General features: G+C 35.7%; 1 protein-coding gene across 8 annotated transcripts in view; it reads right to left on the bottom strand.

Moving 5' to 3' along the window:
• The window catches only part of MLLT10 (MLLT10 histone lysine methyltransferase DOT1L cofactor), a 295,452-nt gene that overhangs the window by 10,151 nt on the left and 272,138 nt on the right, over positions 1 to 13,163 (bottom strand). For all 8 annotated transcript variants that reach the window (XM_073229105.1, XM_073229111.1, XM_073229106.1 and 5 more), the window contains 6 exons: positions 7,467 to 7,584; positions 6,032 to 6,104; positions 3,329 to 3,483; positions 1,250 to 1,438; positions 733 to 821; positions 258 to 619 (listed from right to left, as the gene is read on the bottom strand). In XM_073229105.1, coding sequence (XP_073085206.1) covers positions 258 to 619; positions 733 to 821; positions 1,250 to 1,438; positions 3,329 to 3,483; positions 6,032 to 6,104; positions 7,467 to 7,584 — 986 coding nt within the window. The remainder of the gene's footprint in view (positions 1 to 257; positions 620 to 732; positions 822 to 1,249; positions 1,439 to 3,328; positions 3,484 to 6,031; positions 6,105 to 7,466; positions 7,585 to 13,163) is intronic.

The following is a 13,163-nucleotide window of genomic DNA, read 5'->3' on the forward strand; positions in this document are numbered from 1 at the left end:
GGTCAAGACTGAAATTTTCTGCACAAAATTTATTTAATGCTTTCATTGCTAAAAAAATCATTTAATTTTGTTTTAATCCTAAATTTCAAAAATAAATGGCTCTCAGTATAATATACTTAGTTGAAAAGCTTGGTGGATTTTAATTTCTTAGAGTACCAGTACCTCTAGAAGAAACAAATTAAAAATCCCAATCTAAAGCGTGGGCGACACTGGTTCTGTTGTATTAAAAAAAACCCAAGTACCTTTAAGTTTCTTACCTGTTTGTCAGTGTAGCTGGCATTGGGTGTGTTGCATTAGGTGGTACAGTTGTGTGGGTGAGTGGGGTGGGGTTCTGGGAGATTGTGACAGGGGTCTGAATAACTCCATTTAAAGCTCCCACAATGCCATTAATTGCCAGTTGGTTACCTGGCAAAGCTCCAATTATTCCACCCACTCCAGGCACGGCAGGAATGGTAGATGTTACAGTCTGCATTCCACTAGCCAGTGCCCCCACTGCCACACCATTGACCTGTTGAACTCCAGCAACACCTGAGCCCTGCTGGGCTGGGCTCTGCCCTGCGGGAGGTGGAGTAGAAAGGGCTGAGGAGCTGCTGGTGCTCTGTCCACTGGAGGCCGAGTCCTAATGTAAGTGAAACAGAACAAGTTGTAAGGAACACAGCAAAATGGATTAAAATATTCTAAACCATTTAATGTAATACACTGTTGCTCAAAAGAAAACCACACCAAAATTACCTGATTTAATACAGGAAGAGAATTATCAGGTAAAAAGCTGTTTCCTAGATGAGGGCTCTTACTGCTGTTCAAGGAATCAGTAGTGGGAGCTAGAATAAGAAAAGACAAAATAAAAAAGACAACATCTTACCCAGTTAAATTACATTGTGTGTAAGATTAAAGGCTTATCTAAAAGTTTTTCCAGAGCCCACATTAAGAATACTTAAATAGTAAGTCTTGCTATTCCTAAAACCAATTTAAATGGAAAAATCTGTATCGCTATTGAATACCATTGCTTCCAATCAATGAAGAGATCAGTACACATTTAAATAAATTTTATCATTAACTTAGGTACTAAATAAGATACAGCAAATTCAAGTAAACCACTTAACAGAATTTTATGCTCTTTAAAAATAAATGACCATTCCTTTTCTACACCTTCATGTACCTGGTGATCAGTTATTATTCACTTAAGAAGATACTCAAAGTCTATCCTACTTTACTTAGATAAACAATAAATGTTAATTTGCATACTTACCATTCTGTGCTGAAAATGCCTGCACTTGATGAGCTGGACTAGGGTCTGTCGTTATGGTTGGAAAAGGCACTGAGAGCTGTGCATTCAGTAGCTGAAGGCGCTCCTTTTTGGCAGTCAAGTTTTTAATCTGTTCCTCTAATCTTCGATTTTCAACTTGAAGTTGGTGTAATGACTTCAGCATTCCTAAAACTAGCAAACATTTGGATGGTTTTTAGTTAAGACAAGTTCACACACAGGACTAAATATTTTACAGACTAACGTGTCAATAATAACTTTAGACATAAGTTAAAATAGAGAAGTAGAAGTTCTGTAAAATATTTCCAAATGACTCGGTTTTATTCCTAAACTTATATGTAGATACATGTGTATATACCATAATATATACAGACAAAAGGATATTGGTTCTAGATGTGCCTTCTGGAAACATTGTTGCCACATACCAAAAACACCCACCTGGGTTCAGGTAATTTCCATTCTCAAAGAAAAATGACAAGAACATTTTATTTTCATCAATATAAAAAAGCCTACTCAAAAATTCAAAGTGCCTGTCATGATTTTCATTAAAATGTTTAGATGGGAAAGAAGAGCACCAATGTTCTTCACCATAATAAAGAACACAAGCTTTTGGCTGCTGCTTGGTTAAGCTAATGCCATCAGCCACCCAGCCCATCAGCCACCCCAGCGGCTCGGCATGCTGATCCACACATCCTCCAGCAGGGAGCAGTGTGTGTGCACTGCGGCCCCCACTCCCAACTCCCGGAGAAAGGCGTATCATCAGTGAACAGGCTTCGTTTCTGTCCCACCTCATCATCTCAAATACTGTTTCAATTCCTCCCACAACTGGGACCTCTCAACTGACAACACAGTGCTGTGGTTATGTGGGGGTGATGGACACTTTAAAAGTTCTACATACATATTAAAAAGTTGTATTTGTTTAACGTGCCCCCAGGGCCTTCAAAAGACACAACTCTACTGGTACAGACAGATATGGCCATTTCCCAAGGATTTAACTTTTATCCTTCCTCTTCAAGATCCCACAAAGAAACCCTTAGTGTACCCAAATGAGATGCAAGTAAGGCTGAGCTAAACCTGTCCTCCAGCTATCATGTTTAAAGGATTATCCCAGCATGAATTTCCTCACAATTAGGATTTTTTGTCAGGGTACCATTCATAGAAATACCAATTTATGGTATTATCTACTAACAGTAAGCAAAATGTTTTGTTTTAATAAAACAAAGCAACAAAAGCTTGTATTATAAAATGATAAAAATTATCTATTTTTTCCCCCAAAACATATATCTTTAACAATAGATCACCTCTTCAGCTAACCACCTGTAGTAACTTTGCTTTTCTGTAACTTTTCACTTTTGGTCCTCTCTAATACTTAAAAATTTAGAGATACTAAATATGAATATGTAATATGTAACTTAACAGCTAAATGATATATATGAGAATTACATATATATATATATATCATTTACTAATTATGATTTTTTCTCATTCAAATTGTAAGAAAATAGACAGCCATACTTGACTACATGCATTTTAAGAAATAAATTCCACAGGGCTGAGCAAGTTTTCCTCAAACAATTGAGCTAAGAGAAGATGTAACTTGGTTTTAGTAAACTTTAAAATCACTAAGAACGAAGTACAATGGAGAAACAAAGTACCGATATTATAATAACTATAAACAGTAACAATAATCAGTGAACAGATAAGCACTTTCTTTGAGCCAGGCAATGTTCTTTCCATTTTTAATGTCACTTAATCCTCAAAACAACACTCTGATGATATAGGTTCATTATTATTCCCACTCTACAAATGGGAGACTAAAGCACACTGACACTAAGAAACTTGGTCAAGATTATACTGTTAGTAACAGGTAAGATAGGATTCAAATCAAAGCAGTAAAACTGTAGAATTTGTTCTATTAAACCACATTATACTTTCTCACTGTATTACATAAAACATATAATTTCATTGCTCTTCTTGATCAAGGGTAATGTCTGTAATCTATCCACCCTGTGTCCATCCATCCATCTATTCATCTTTCATTAAAGACAAGAAAAGAATACTTACTGTCACTAGGAGTACCCTGTTCTAATAAAAATTGCTGTCCTTCACTCCACTGCCTCTCCAAAAGCTGTTCTATGCTGGCTGCTACTGGAGGCAGACTTTCCAAACTGCTGTTGACTGGTTGATCATAGCGAATCTGTAAGCTGCTTACAGGGGATCTGTTGAAAACATCCTCAGGTTAAACAGGAGAACCCTTTGAAGGAAAGCACACTAATGTTTCTCACCTTAAGCTGACCCTTGTCATGTGCAAGTTTTCTGACACCAGGCTGTTTATGCTAGAAGAGCAATAAAACCATAATCTACCCAAAAATTAGTAATTATCAGTCTTCCTCATCAAATTATAAAGTCAGAGGAATAGCTGGCCATACTCAAAAATTAAAAACCATTAGAAAATATAAGCATACCACCAATAATCTCTGAAATAGGTTGTAGAAGAACTTGACAGAGCTTTATAAGGCAAAAGGGGGAAAGACAGTATTAGAAACACTTTATAAAATTAGCCAGAAGAGTTCCACCATTCTGCTTTAATGTGCAAAATAGCAAAGTAACACTGTACAATTTAATAATGTAGAAAGCATTTTAATTTACAACAGATAAAATATCAAGTATCAGTAAAAATAAATTATTAATAATTTTAAAGGACCCTTTTGTTATAAATTTGAAAATACTTATTTAGAACTTCTTCGAAATTAAGAAAGATGATCAAGACCATTTTTATTTGAACCCTTCACACATTTTTCTAAGATGTCTCAGGTCTGTATGTCATATGGTATTATGACTTAACTCTCCAAAACAAACACTGTATCACGATGAACATGTAATGCTCATCCACTTTTTGTTTTCAATTAGTAAATGTGGACATTTCTGGTCTCTAGACTCCATCCTAACTTAATACATTAGTAAAAGGACTTTCAAGCTTCCCAAGTGTTTCCACATAATTATCTCATATGATTTCACAACAACCTTGCTTTACTGGCTCCATTTCTATGTGAGGAAACAAGATGGGACTTCAGTGACAAAGACACTCCACTGGTAAATGACAGCTGGGGCTACAATTCAGGTTGCCTAGGAACCCATCAGTGTGCTGCCACTGCCCTAATATGCTTCTCTACAACAATCTCCCTAAATAAGAAATTAAACAAATGGAGCTTTTTATTTCATGTATAAACAGCCTGTACTACATACAGTTGGCCATCCCTCTCCAAATAGTACATTATGCCAGGATACTTGAGGTTATTACATTTCTGGTTGATTTTTAAAGAGTAATATAAAGATGGAAATACATGCTAAAAATAATTTAGCACCATTTATTGTGTTAAATCCCATTTAGGTAATGAAAAACAAAGAACTACACTAAGCAAAATAGCACTAAGGGATCTTGAATAATTTCTGGGTAGCCTGTATAATATTTTTAGAGTAAATAGAGAACACAGAAATGTTTCTTCCACTAAAGAGGAGAAAAAATCCATTAACTTTCTTCTTTGAAAAGAAGAATAAAACAATACAGAAGTAATCACAGCATAAAATTATAGATTAGTCAGATGATGTTAACCATTGTCTACTTCAGATTCCTAGTTCAAAAGAAGGACTATTCAATTTTCTGCAGAGTTCAATTAGGAAAAACAACACTACTATTAATTTTCTCAGGAATTATACAGGAAAAAGGCACTACTAGAAAACAGCATGATTAGAAGTTTTTGGATTAATCTAATGATAAAGATGTTCCTTAAGAGACATTCCCCAAATATTATAGTATCAGCAACACTGATACCGATGGTAGCTGTCACATAAAAATGTTAATTTTTAATAAAATTAATTCCCATAGTTGAACAAAAACTCTAGAATGGGCTTTTCCTCCTCCTGCTCTCCATTCTTACCCAGCCTAACACCATGCTTGAAGCAGTTCCAAAATTAGACAGCAGAGAGAAAATAAACTAGCAGAAGGTCTAGAAGTTGAAAGTGGGATCAAATTATTAAAAAAACAGCCACACCTGAAAGCTGCATTGTCCTTTACAAACTGACACCGTGTTCCCTACTTCCGTTCTCCCTATGGAGGACAGAAGACTCGGGCACTCAGACTGTGCTCTCAGTATCACTCTGGTTACAAGTGTCCTGCTAACAGGAAGAATCTCACATATATGTAATATGTAATATGTAATATGTAATATGTAATAGGTAATATTAGCAAATGGGCCTTTCATTCTTTCATATAATATCTAAGATAATTTCACAGAAATGTAACACATCTGCTATACTTTGATTCAAGCAATTTTAAGAACTAGTAGGACTTTAGAGCCACAAGAACATCATTAACTGAATGAGGAACTAGAGACCAAAGGGTTAAGTGCATGGCCCACAACAAAGCTAAAACTGGAACCCAAAGTTGAAAGAGTCTGTAGCTTTAAGAGATTTTTAAGATTATTTCATGGCCAAAAAGGATTAATTAATAGTACCAGCAGCTAAATATACAAATGATAAAAACGAGTTCAAATTGAAATCTAAAAAAGCTTTAAAAAACTTAAAAATCTAACTACGTGTTTAATCTTCAAATTAATTTAGAATCATTTTTCTTGACTGTCCAGACGTGCTTATCTACAGAATGCTTTTATAGCCTCACAAATGTACACTCTGCTGATACGAGATACAGAAGTTTCCAAATCTCAAAACATTGCTTTGCCCAAACTCTGCAGTGTAAATACCGCTTACCGAGGTGAGAGGCTTCCTCGGGGTGAGCTTCCTCTGCCAACAAGGCTGCGGCTATTGTCTCCCAGGTCTTGCTCTGCAGTGTAAATATTTCATAGCTGATAAAGTGACTCTCACTAGATAAGAGGTTTTAAGCTCTTGCCCTGATTTTTCCTAAAACACACATAAAACCTTTAGCACTATCCAGGCAGCAACCAAGAAAGCAGATGTAGCATATGCTGCTAGTTTGGAACCACTGACCAGTGGCATGCACAGCATTGTCTCTACCCATTTCTGTGGGTCAAGAAGTCCCTGGATTATGTTCAGTTCTTTCACTCCTTTTAGCTTTGCAGCACAAAAGCGTGGTTTGCATTTGCAGTGCCCTTCTCTCAGCCACTTATAATTTTTATGGTTAAAGTAATGAATCACAGCTGTGGACAGCTAATCTGTATGCTTATCACAGTAAATCCTTATGCTTTGTATTTTTTAACACTTTGCATCCTGAGACATGTCATAAAATACATAATGTATTACACAGAGCCCCACACCAAGACTAAAATTACATACATTATGTAGATCTTAAAACCAAGAATAAAGACACAAAACACCCAATACCCAAACTGACAGAAACAAGTAGGAATACAGAATTCTGTATTTAAAAGAAAAAAAAGTAATTTCTTCAAAATATTCCTTAGGTAACACGAAGTATCTGTTTGAAAAGTAACTTGTATTCCCTCTACAGTTAGTTCCTTAGAAAATCTTCCTATATGGCCTCTTTCAAGGTGACCTCCCCTCATTCTGAGTCAGTAACTTCTGACCCTTAAATGGTAAAGATACCACTGATCCATTCTTGGTGGCCTGCTAAACCCATTCCCTTCCCCCAAATAGGCACGACTACTTGGACATGTCAACAAATCCTTAAGGATGGAGTGAAACAAAGCAAATCCAGTGGCTCATTAAAACAGTACAAGAGGCAAAATGCTACAAAATGTCAACTGGTAAAAATTCACAGGATTACAAAACACTGTAGAAACTCTCTCATAGGATTTTTTTTTAACCAAGTTTGTGTGATGTAATTTCATGAATTATGCAAATATAGGTTTAGGCTATTCACAGAATAGCCCAGTGTTATGTTACTTTCATCACATAGAACTAAGAACTGAACACATCAATCACAAAAGTCAGAGGAGACACTTGCATTCCTGCCTGCTGATGGCTCTGCTTAAACATTTACATTTCAGACAGCAGAAAAACACATCACTAGTTTACAACACAGAGTACTATTTACTTCCAACTGTGATTCTCTTAGTTAAAAAAAGGAGGGGGGGGAGGGGCACAACCCTGTATTAACCACACCTTTAGACTTTTCAAATAAAGTGAGCCAATAGAGAGGTTGGGGAGGGGAATTATATTAGGAAATGGTAATGGAATTTTGGTTTAAATATTCTTGAAAACTTACCTGTTTGATTGTTTTCAGACTGAGCTATAAGAGCTGCCATCGATGAATTTGGATTTAATCTATTTCCATACATATGAGATGGTGCCTGACTAAGAGAAGATCCAGATAGGGTATTTGCCTAAATGAAAAGAATCACAAAGATAAATGAATTGTATTTGAAAATATCTTAATATTTTCCCTCCTAGTAGCCCTAGTAACTATTTTCTCCTAAGAATATAAGCAAAAATTCCTGACTTTATGAAGAGCAAATTTCACTGTTGTACCATTCCAACATTTCAAGTTTTGAAAGGTTACCCAACTCCCGATTAATTACAGGAAACGAGAAGGGAGTTGGCATGTTCAAGTTAACTATTCTTGCTTTAATTTGCAAGTATCTAGTCAATCCCAAAACCCAGTGGTATGGTAACCATGTGAAAGTATGACTAATTATTTAATCTTATTGGTCCAACTTCTACTTTCAGCATTTTAATCATAAAGAGAGCCATATTTCCATTGCTTAACTCTGTCATTAGTAAAACCTGCACATTATTTTGTTACTTCCTATTTTAATAAGACTTGGAAGCCTGCTTTTTCTGTTTTGTTTTGTTTTTATTTTAAAGAAAGCAAACAGGCATCACAAGTATGTTTTCTATATAATGCAGAGCTCAACGAATCACAGCTTTGCCCTGACCCCATATAAGGCACTGTCTTTTTGGCAGAAAGCCAGCTCTAACTGAAGAGCTGGTCCAAAGTTTGTAATTCATTCATGCTGCTAACCACAATTCTGAAGGCCTCTGCTGGGACTTGTGCCAAACAAGTGAAAATGAACCCTTAAACAGATGAAGCTAAGGAGACTGGCCAAAGTCTTGCGTAATCCAATGTAATAAAAATGCTTTCTTTGATGTGAATACTTTCTTCGACTTTCCAAGAATATTGTAACCTTAAAATGTGGCATTCTGGAAGCAAATCTCTTATATACAAAATACTGTTACTCACAGGAGGCTATTACTAGCCTGAAATACTTTTCAGATTTAACAGAATCACAAATTTTAACGTAGATTTCTGATTTTTTTCATGAATGAAATCAAACTTAAGCTTTTAAAATCATTGTATAGTTACCTCAGAACAAAATTCTGGAAAATAATTTTGAAGAATTGAAGCACTTCTAATATAAAAAAGCTGAACAACAGCAGAACCAAAGATGTGGGACATTCTGACTGACATGTGTTACTGCACACAAGAGATCAAGGCGACACAGTAGTTTATAACAAGCAAAGTATTACAAAGAATAAACTGTGTTTCTGGGAAGACTCAGACCCTGACATTGTATCTGGCCTCTAGCCAACTTACTAAGCATGAAAATTGGACTTTGCAAGTCACACAAACAGTCTCTAGGATGTAGAACCCTGTCCTTGCTTTCCATTATTTTAAAGTGTATATTTCATAGTTCACACTTTAATGTGTAAGTTCAGTCAGTTTCTGGGTTTCATTTTTCTATGCATACAAAATCAATTAACTTTGAACTTCAAAGTCGTGCTTAACAATTAATTTGCCCTCAATAACAAGTCATAATTTTAACCTACAAATCTTACAAGACACCAGGTATTTAGTAGTATAGCATACATAAAGCACACAGTTCATAAATGGAAACATACAGTAAGATTTTTTTTCCCTCTCTAGAAGTCAACTACTTGGGAATCTTGACTATTCATGAAATTACTTAGACTAAGAAAAAATCCAAGCAGACAAACATAAAGATCAGTCCCATGTGTTAAGATCTTGGGTACCTTATACTTAAAAATGTCCTTTTCACAGCCAATCTACTTTTACTCTAGACATAATTCTAAAAAGATCAACTAATAATATAACAGATTAGAAGTAGAAAATTGATTAGCAAGAGGAAAAAAGTCATATCTTGGGACATTTTATTGGCAGCAAGAAATAACAGCTGACAGCAAGAGAGAAAAGAGAAAAATATGAGCAAGAGTGGGAGCATATTAGAGCGCTAATGGGGTGGTGCTCCAAGAACACAGTCATCTATATGCCTGAGAATCTGCATCTTAGCCCTTTGACTCTCCTTTTTCATATGGTCATCTATTGGCTGGATCAGTAACTAATACTATACCAGTTGGACTACTTTTTCAATTCCAATTATGTTTTATGAGCTGCCTTAGCCTCTTGATAAGAATAAGAAGATCCTCCTCTAATCAGAAATACACTCTTTTTCAGGAAGGGGTCCTACTACCAACGGCTTTATATTTATCCTTATTAGCATCCAATTTCTTGATGTAGTCTCCAAATTATCTTAGTGTCCCTATCACACACTACGCCCTCTACACTAAAAGATCAAAATGCACAGCAGTATAGTATAACAACTGATTTGCAATAATAACTACCATCAGGAAGAGAATAAATCATCTTCAGCCTTGGAAACATAATTCCAAGGCAGCAAAGAACATATTTTAAAAAGATGGAAGGCAAAGGTAAAATTAACAATAAAATAATACACTAAAATTAAAATACATTCATTAAAAATGACCGATTTCCTAAATTTTTCCAAATGGATAAAAATTATCTGATACCCGTTTTTAAAAACTTTCTGTATTTATCTAAACAAGAAACTTTAAAAATAAATAGACTTTACCAGGTAAGGTTTTATGGTGTATTGAAACATCTAAACCACTCTTCATTAAATCTTAAGTCATAGACCTCATTTTAAGCAGGTAACAAGTTACCAAAGACCCCACAAATGGCTGCCACTGCTTAGCCATTGCTTCTGAAATGATGCTTCCAGTGGTTAATGCTGGGAACCCTTGACAACTCTGTTGGTACCTTATGGCCAGGAAAACCCCAACGTTTTAATGAAAAGATCCTATAACTTGGTAACAAAATGAAGAGTGAGAGAGCGGGGGATGGGAAAAGACTCACTGAGGAGAGCACACACATTGTCTGGTATTTTGTTGACCCAAAAACCTTTGTTTTCAGTAATAATGAAAACATTAAGATTCCGGGGGAAGGAATTCCACATGAACCTAAAGAAACAGTGGTTATGAAGCATAAAAGGCACTGACCATCTTTCTATAAAATAAATCTGGAATAAAGGAAACAATGTGCACACTTCTCCCACAGCACACCTTTTTTTTTAAGTATTTATGTCCCACAGCACATTTTGGACATGGATTTTTAAAAGTGCCCCAACAGCAAATTACTAATGTACCCTAAGTCTGCTTCACAAGACATGGTATGAAGACCAGCAATCCTTTTTGGAGGAATGGTCCTACCTTTTGACATTTCAATTTTACCTTGCCCAGGTAAGGAGAATGACTAGTGCGGACAAATACCCTCCTTGGGTCTACTGGCACTATAAGAATATGAATTGTTAACACTGGGGAAGCTTAGTGAAGTGTATCCATCATATATGTGAACACTGTACTGTTTCTGCATTTTTTTCTATACATCTAAAATTATTTCAAAGTAATAAAACAAAAAAGATATGATTACAAAACAAACTGGTTACTTGGCTTTATTGTTGTGATACAATGAATCATAAGACCAAATGTATATTTCCCAGGTATTTTTGGTCTTTATCCACAGTTCCTGAAAATACTGCAGTCTTAAAGGTGAGATGGGTGTTTTGTCATGCTAATGAGAGACTTTTGGACCCCCACCCAAGGGAGGAGGCTGGAGGGTGGACCAGCCAATGGCCAATGATTTAGTCAATCACGGCTATGCATTAAAGCCCTCACAAATCCCAAGAGAGAAGCTCGTTCTGCTCTCTCAGCTCTGCTTTGCCTGCTCTGTCCGGTTGGATCCTGCTTCTTAGTCAGAGAGAGCTTCTATGCTTGGGAAACTTGAACACCTCCATGTGCCACCAAGCCAGGCCCCAAGGTCCACAAAGATAGAAGCTCCTTTACTTGGGACCTTGCCCTATGTCTCTCTTCATCTGGCTGTTCACTTGTATCCTTTATTAAACTGGTAAATGCAAGTGTTTTCCTGAGTTCTGTGAGCTACTCTAGCAAATTAATTGAACCTAAGTATGAGGTCCTGGGAATCTCCAATCTGTAGCCGGTAGTCGGAAGCACAAGTAACTAACTGGCTGATGCTTGCAACCGGCAGGCCTCTGGAGTGGGGGATGGAAGGCAGTCTTGTAGGACAGAGCCCTTAACCTGGGAATCTGGTGCTGTGTCTGGGGCAGATAGCATGAAAATTGAGTTGAGTTCTCCGATAAATACACTGCTAGTGTTTGGAGAACTGCTTGGTGTGAGTATGTGTGGGAAGACCCCCTCCCACATATTTACACACACTGTAATCAGGTCCAGTACCCCAATGAAGTTATACTATTATTACTGTTGTGTATAATACTGTTACTGTTATACATGTATGTAGGGAAGAAATATACCATGGCATTTGGTGTCAGAGATGTCAAAATTGTGTACCACTGAAACGAAGTCATCCACTCAAACTGTGAAAGTAGGTATTTAAAATAGATCAGGATAAAAATATTTTATAAAATTGTAAGTTTAAATTGCCATAATAAATGTCTGTTTTAACTTCCAATATATAATATCTTTGGAAGTAATTTTGTTCCCTTCCCAAGACTGATAATTAAAAGGAACCACTTCCACTGAAGATGTTGCATTACACTAGTAAAAAACCTGATTAAGAGAGTATAATTATCTTACAAGATAAGCCGAAAGGCAAGCAGAAATAATATTACTGAACAAAATAAATTGAACAAAATATTGAGGTAAATCCAAGTCACTCTGAAACAAAATATATTTAGGCATCTAAGTCAAAGAACCCTTAGCAAATTTAGAGTAACTTATGCTAAAGCTAAACATCTAGAAAGATATGTTAAGTCCCTATCTAGGCAGTATTCAAACTCAAATAGAAGAAATTTCATGTTTCCTAAGTAGACTGATATATATTAAGATACTGAAATGATTAAAATAATATTTCAGCTTTAAATTTTCCCTGTTGTTACTAGTTTACCCCTTATATTTCAAATGTCAGCTTATGACTACAAAGAAATTTAAAAAGAATGTTAGTTGTAGAGTAATGTAACTCTACCAAATTGTTAGGCACTTGGCTCATTCTAAAAGAGTTAGTTGTGGAGGGAAAAAAGTCAGGCTAAGTCTACCTAATTATCTGAATATAAGACTTAAAAGTGAGTATTGTTTTGGTAGACTTAATTTCTTCTTCCTAGTGTTGGTAAACACAGAATAATAAGAAATGAAGACAAATTAGATTTGGAAGAATAGTACCTATAAAAATTTCACCTTTTGAAAGTATCATAGCAATATATCATCTAGTGGTAGATATGAAACTCATATTTCAATCATATAGGAAGAAGTTATAGCAACCATTTTTTTAAATGCGCAATTACCCTGTCAATAAACATTACAGTCAAATGATTCAAACAAGCTCTAAAACACTGTTGCTAAGCTTTCTAACCCTAACACGATTTAAAAATACATTCTTCCAAAATGTTGGCAGACTAAATTGAACATTTCTTTTTAAAATTCCTGTTTCACATATAGACTTTAAAGAAAAAACGTTTATTGTTACTATATATATCTGCCATAAACCAAGCTGTCTCACCTTGGGCAAGGTACTAAACCTCTGTAGAAGTCTTCAATTTCCAAACGTAAAAGTGGAGATAATGAACGTACCCACCACATAAAAATATAGTGAGAATTAACTGAGTTAGTATATGCA

This window comes from Manis javanica, chromosome 2, assembly GCF_040802235.1.
Source record: "Manis javanica isolate MJ-LG chromosome 2, MJ_LKY, whole genome shotgun sequence".
NCBI classification, from domain to species: domain Eukaryota; kingdom Metazoa; phylum Chordata; class Mammalia; order Pholidota; family Manidae; genus Manis; species Manis javanica.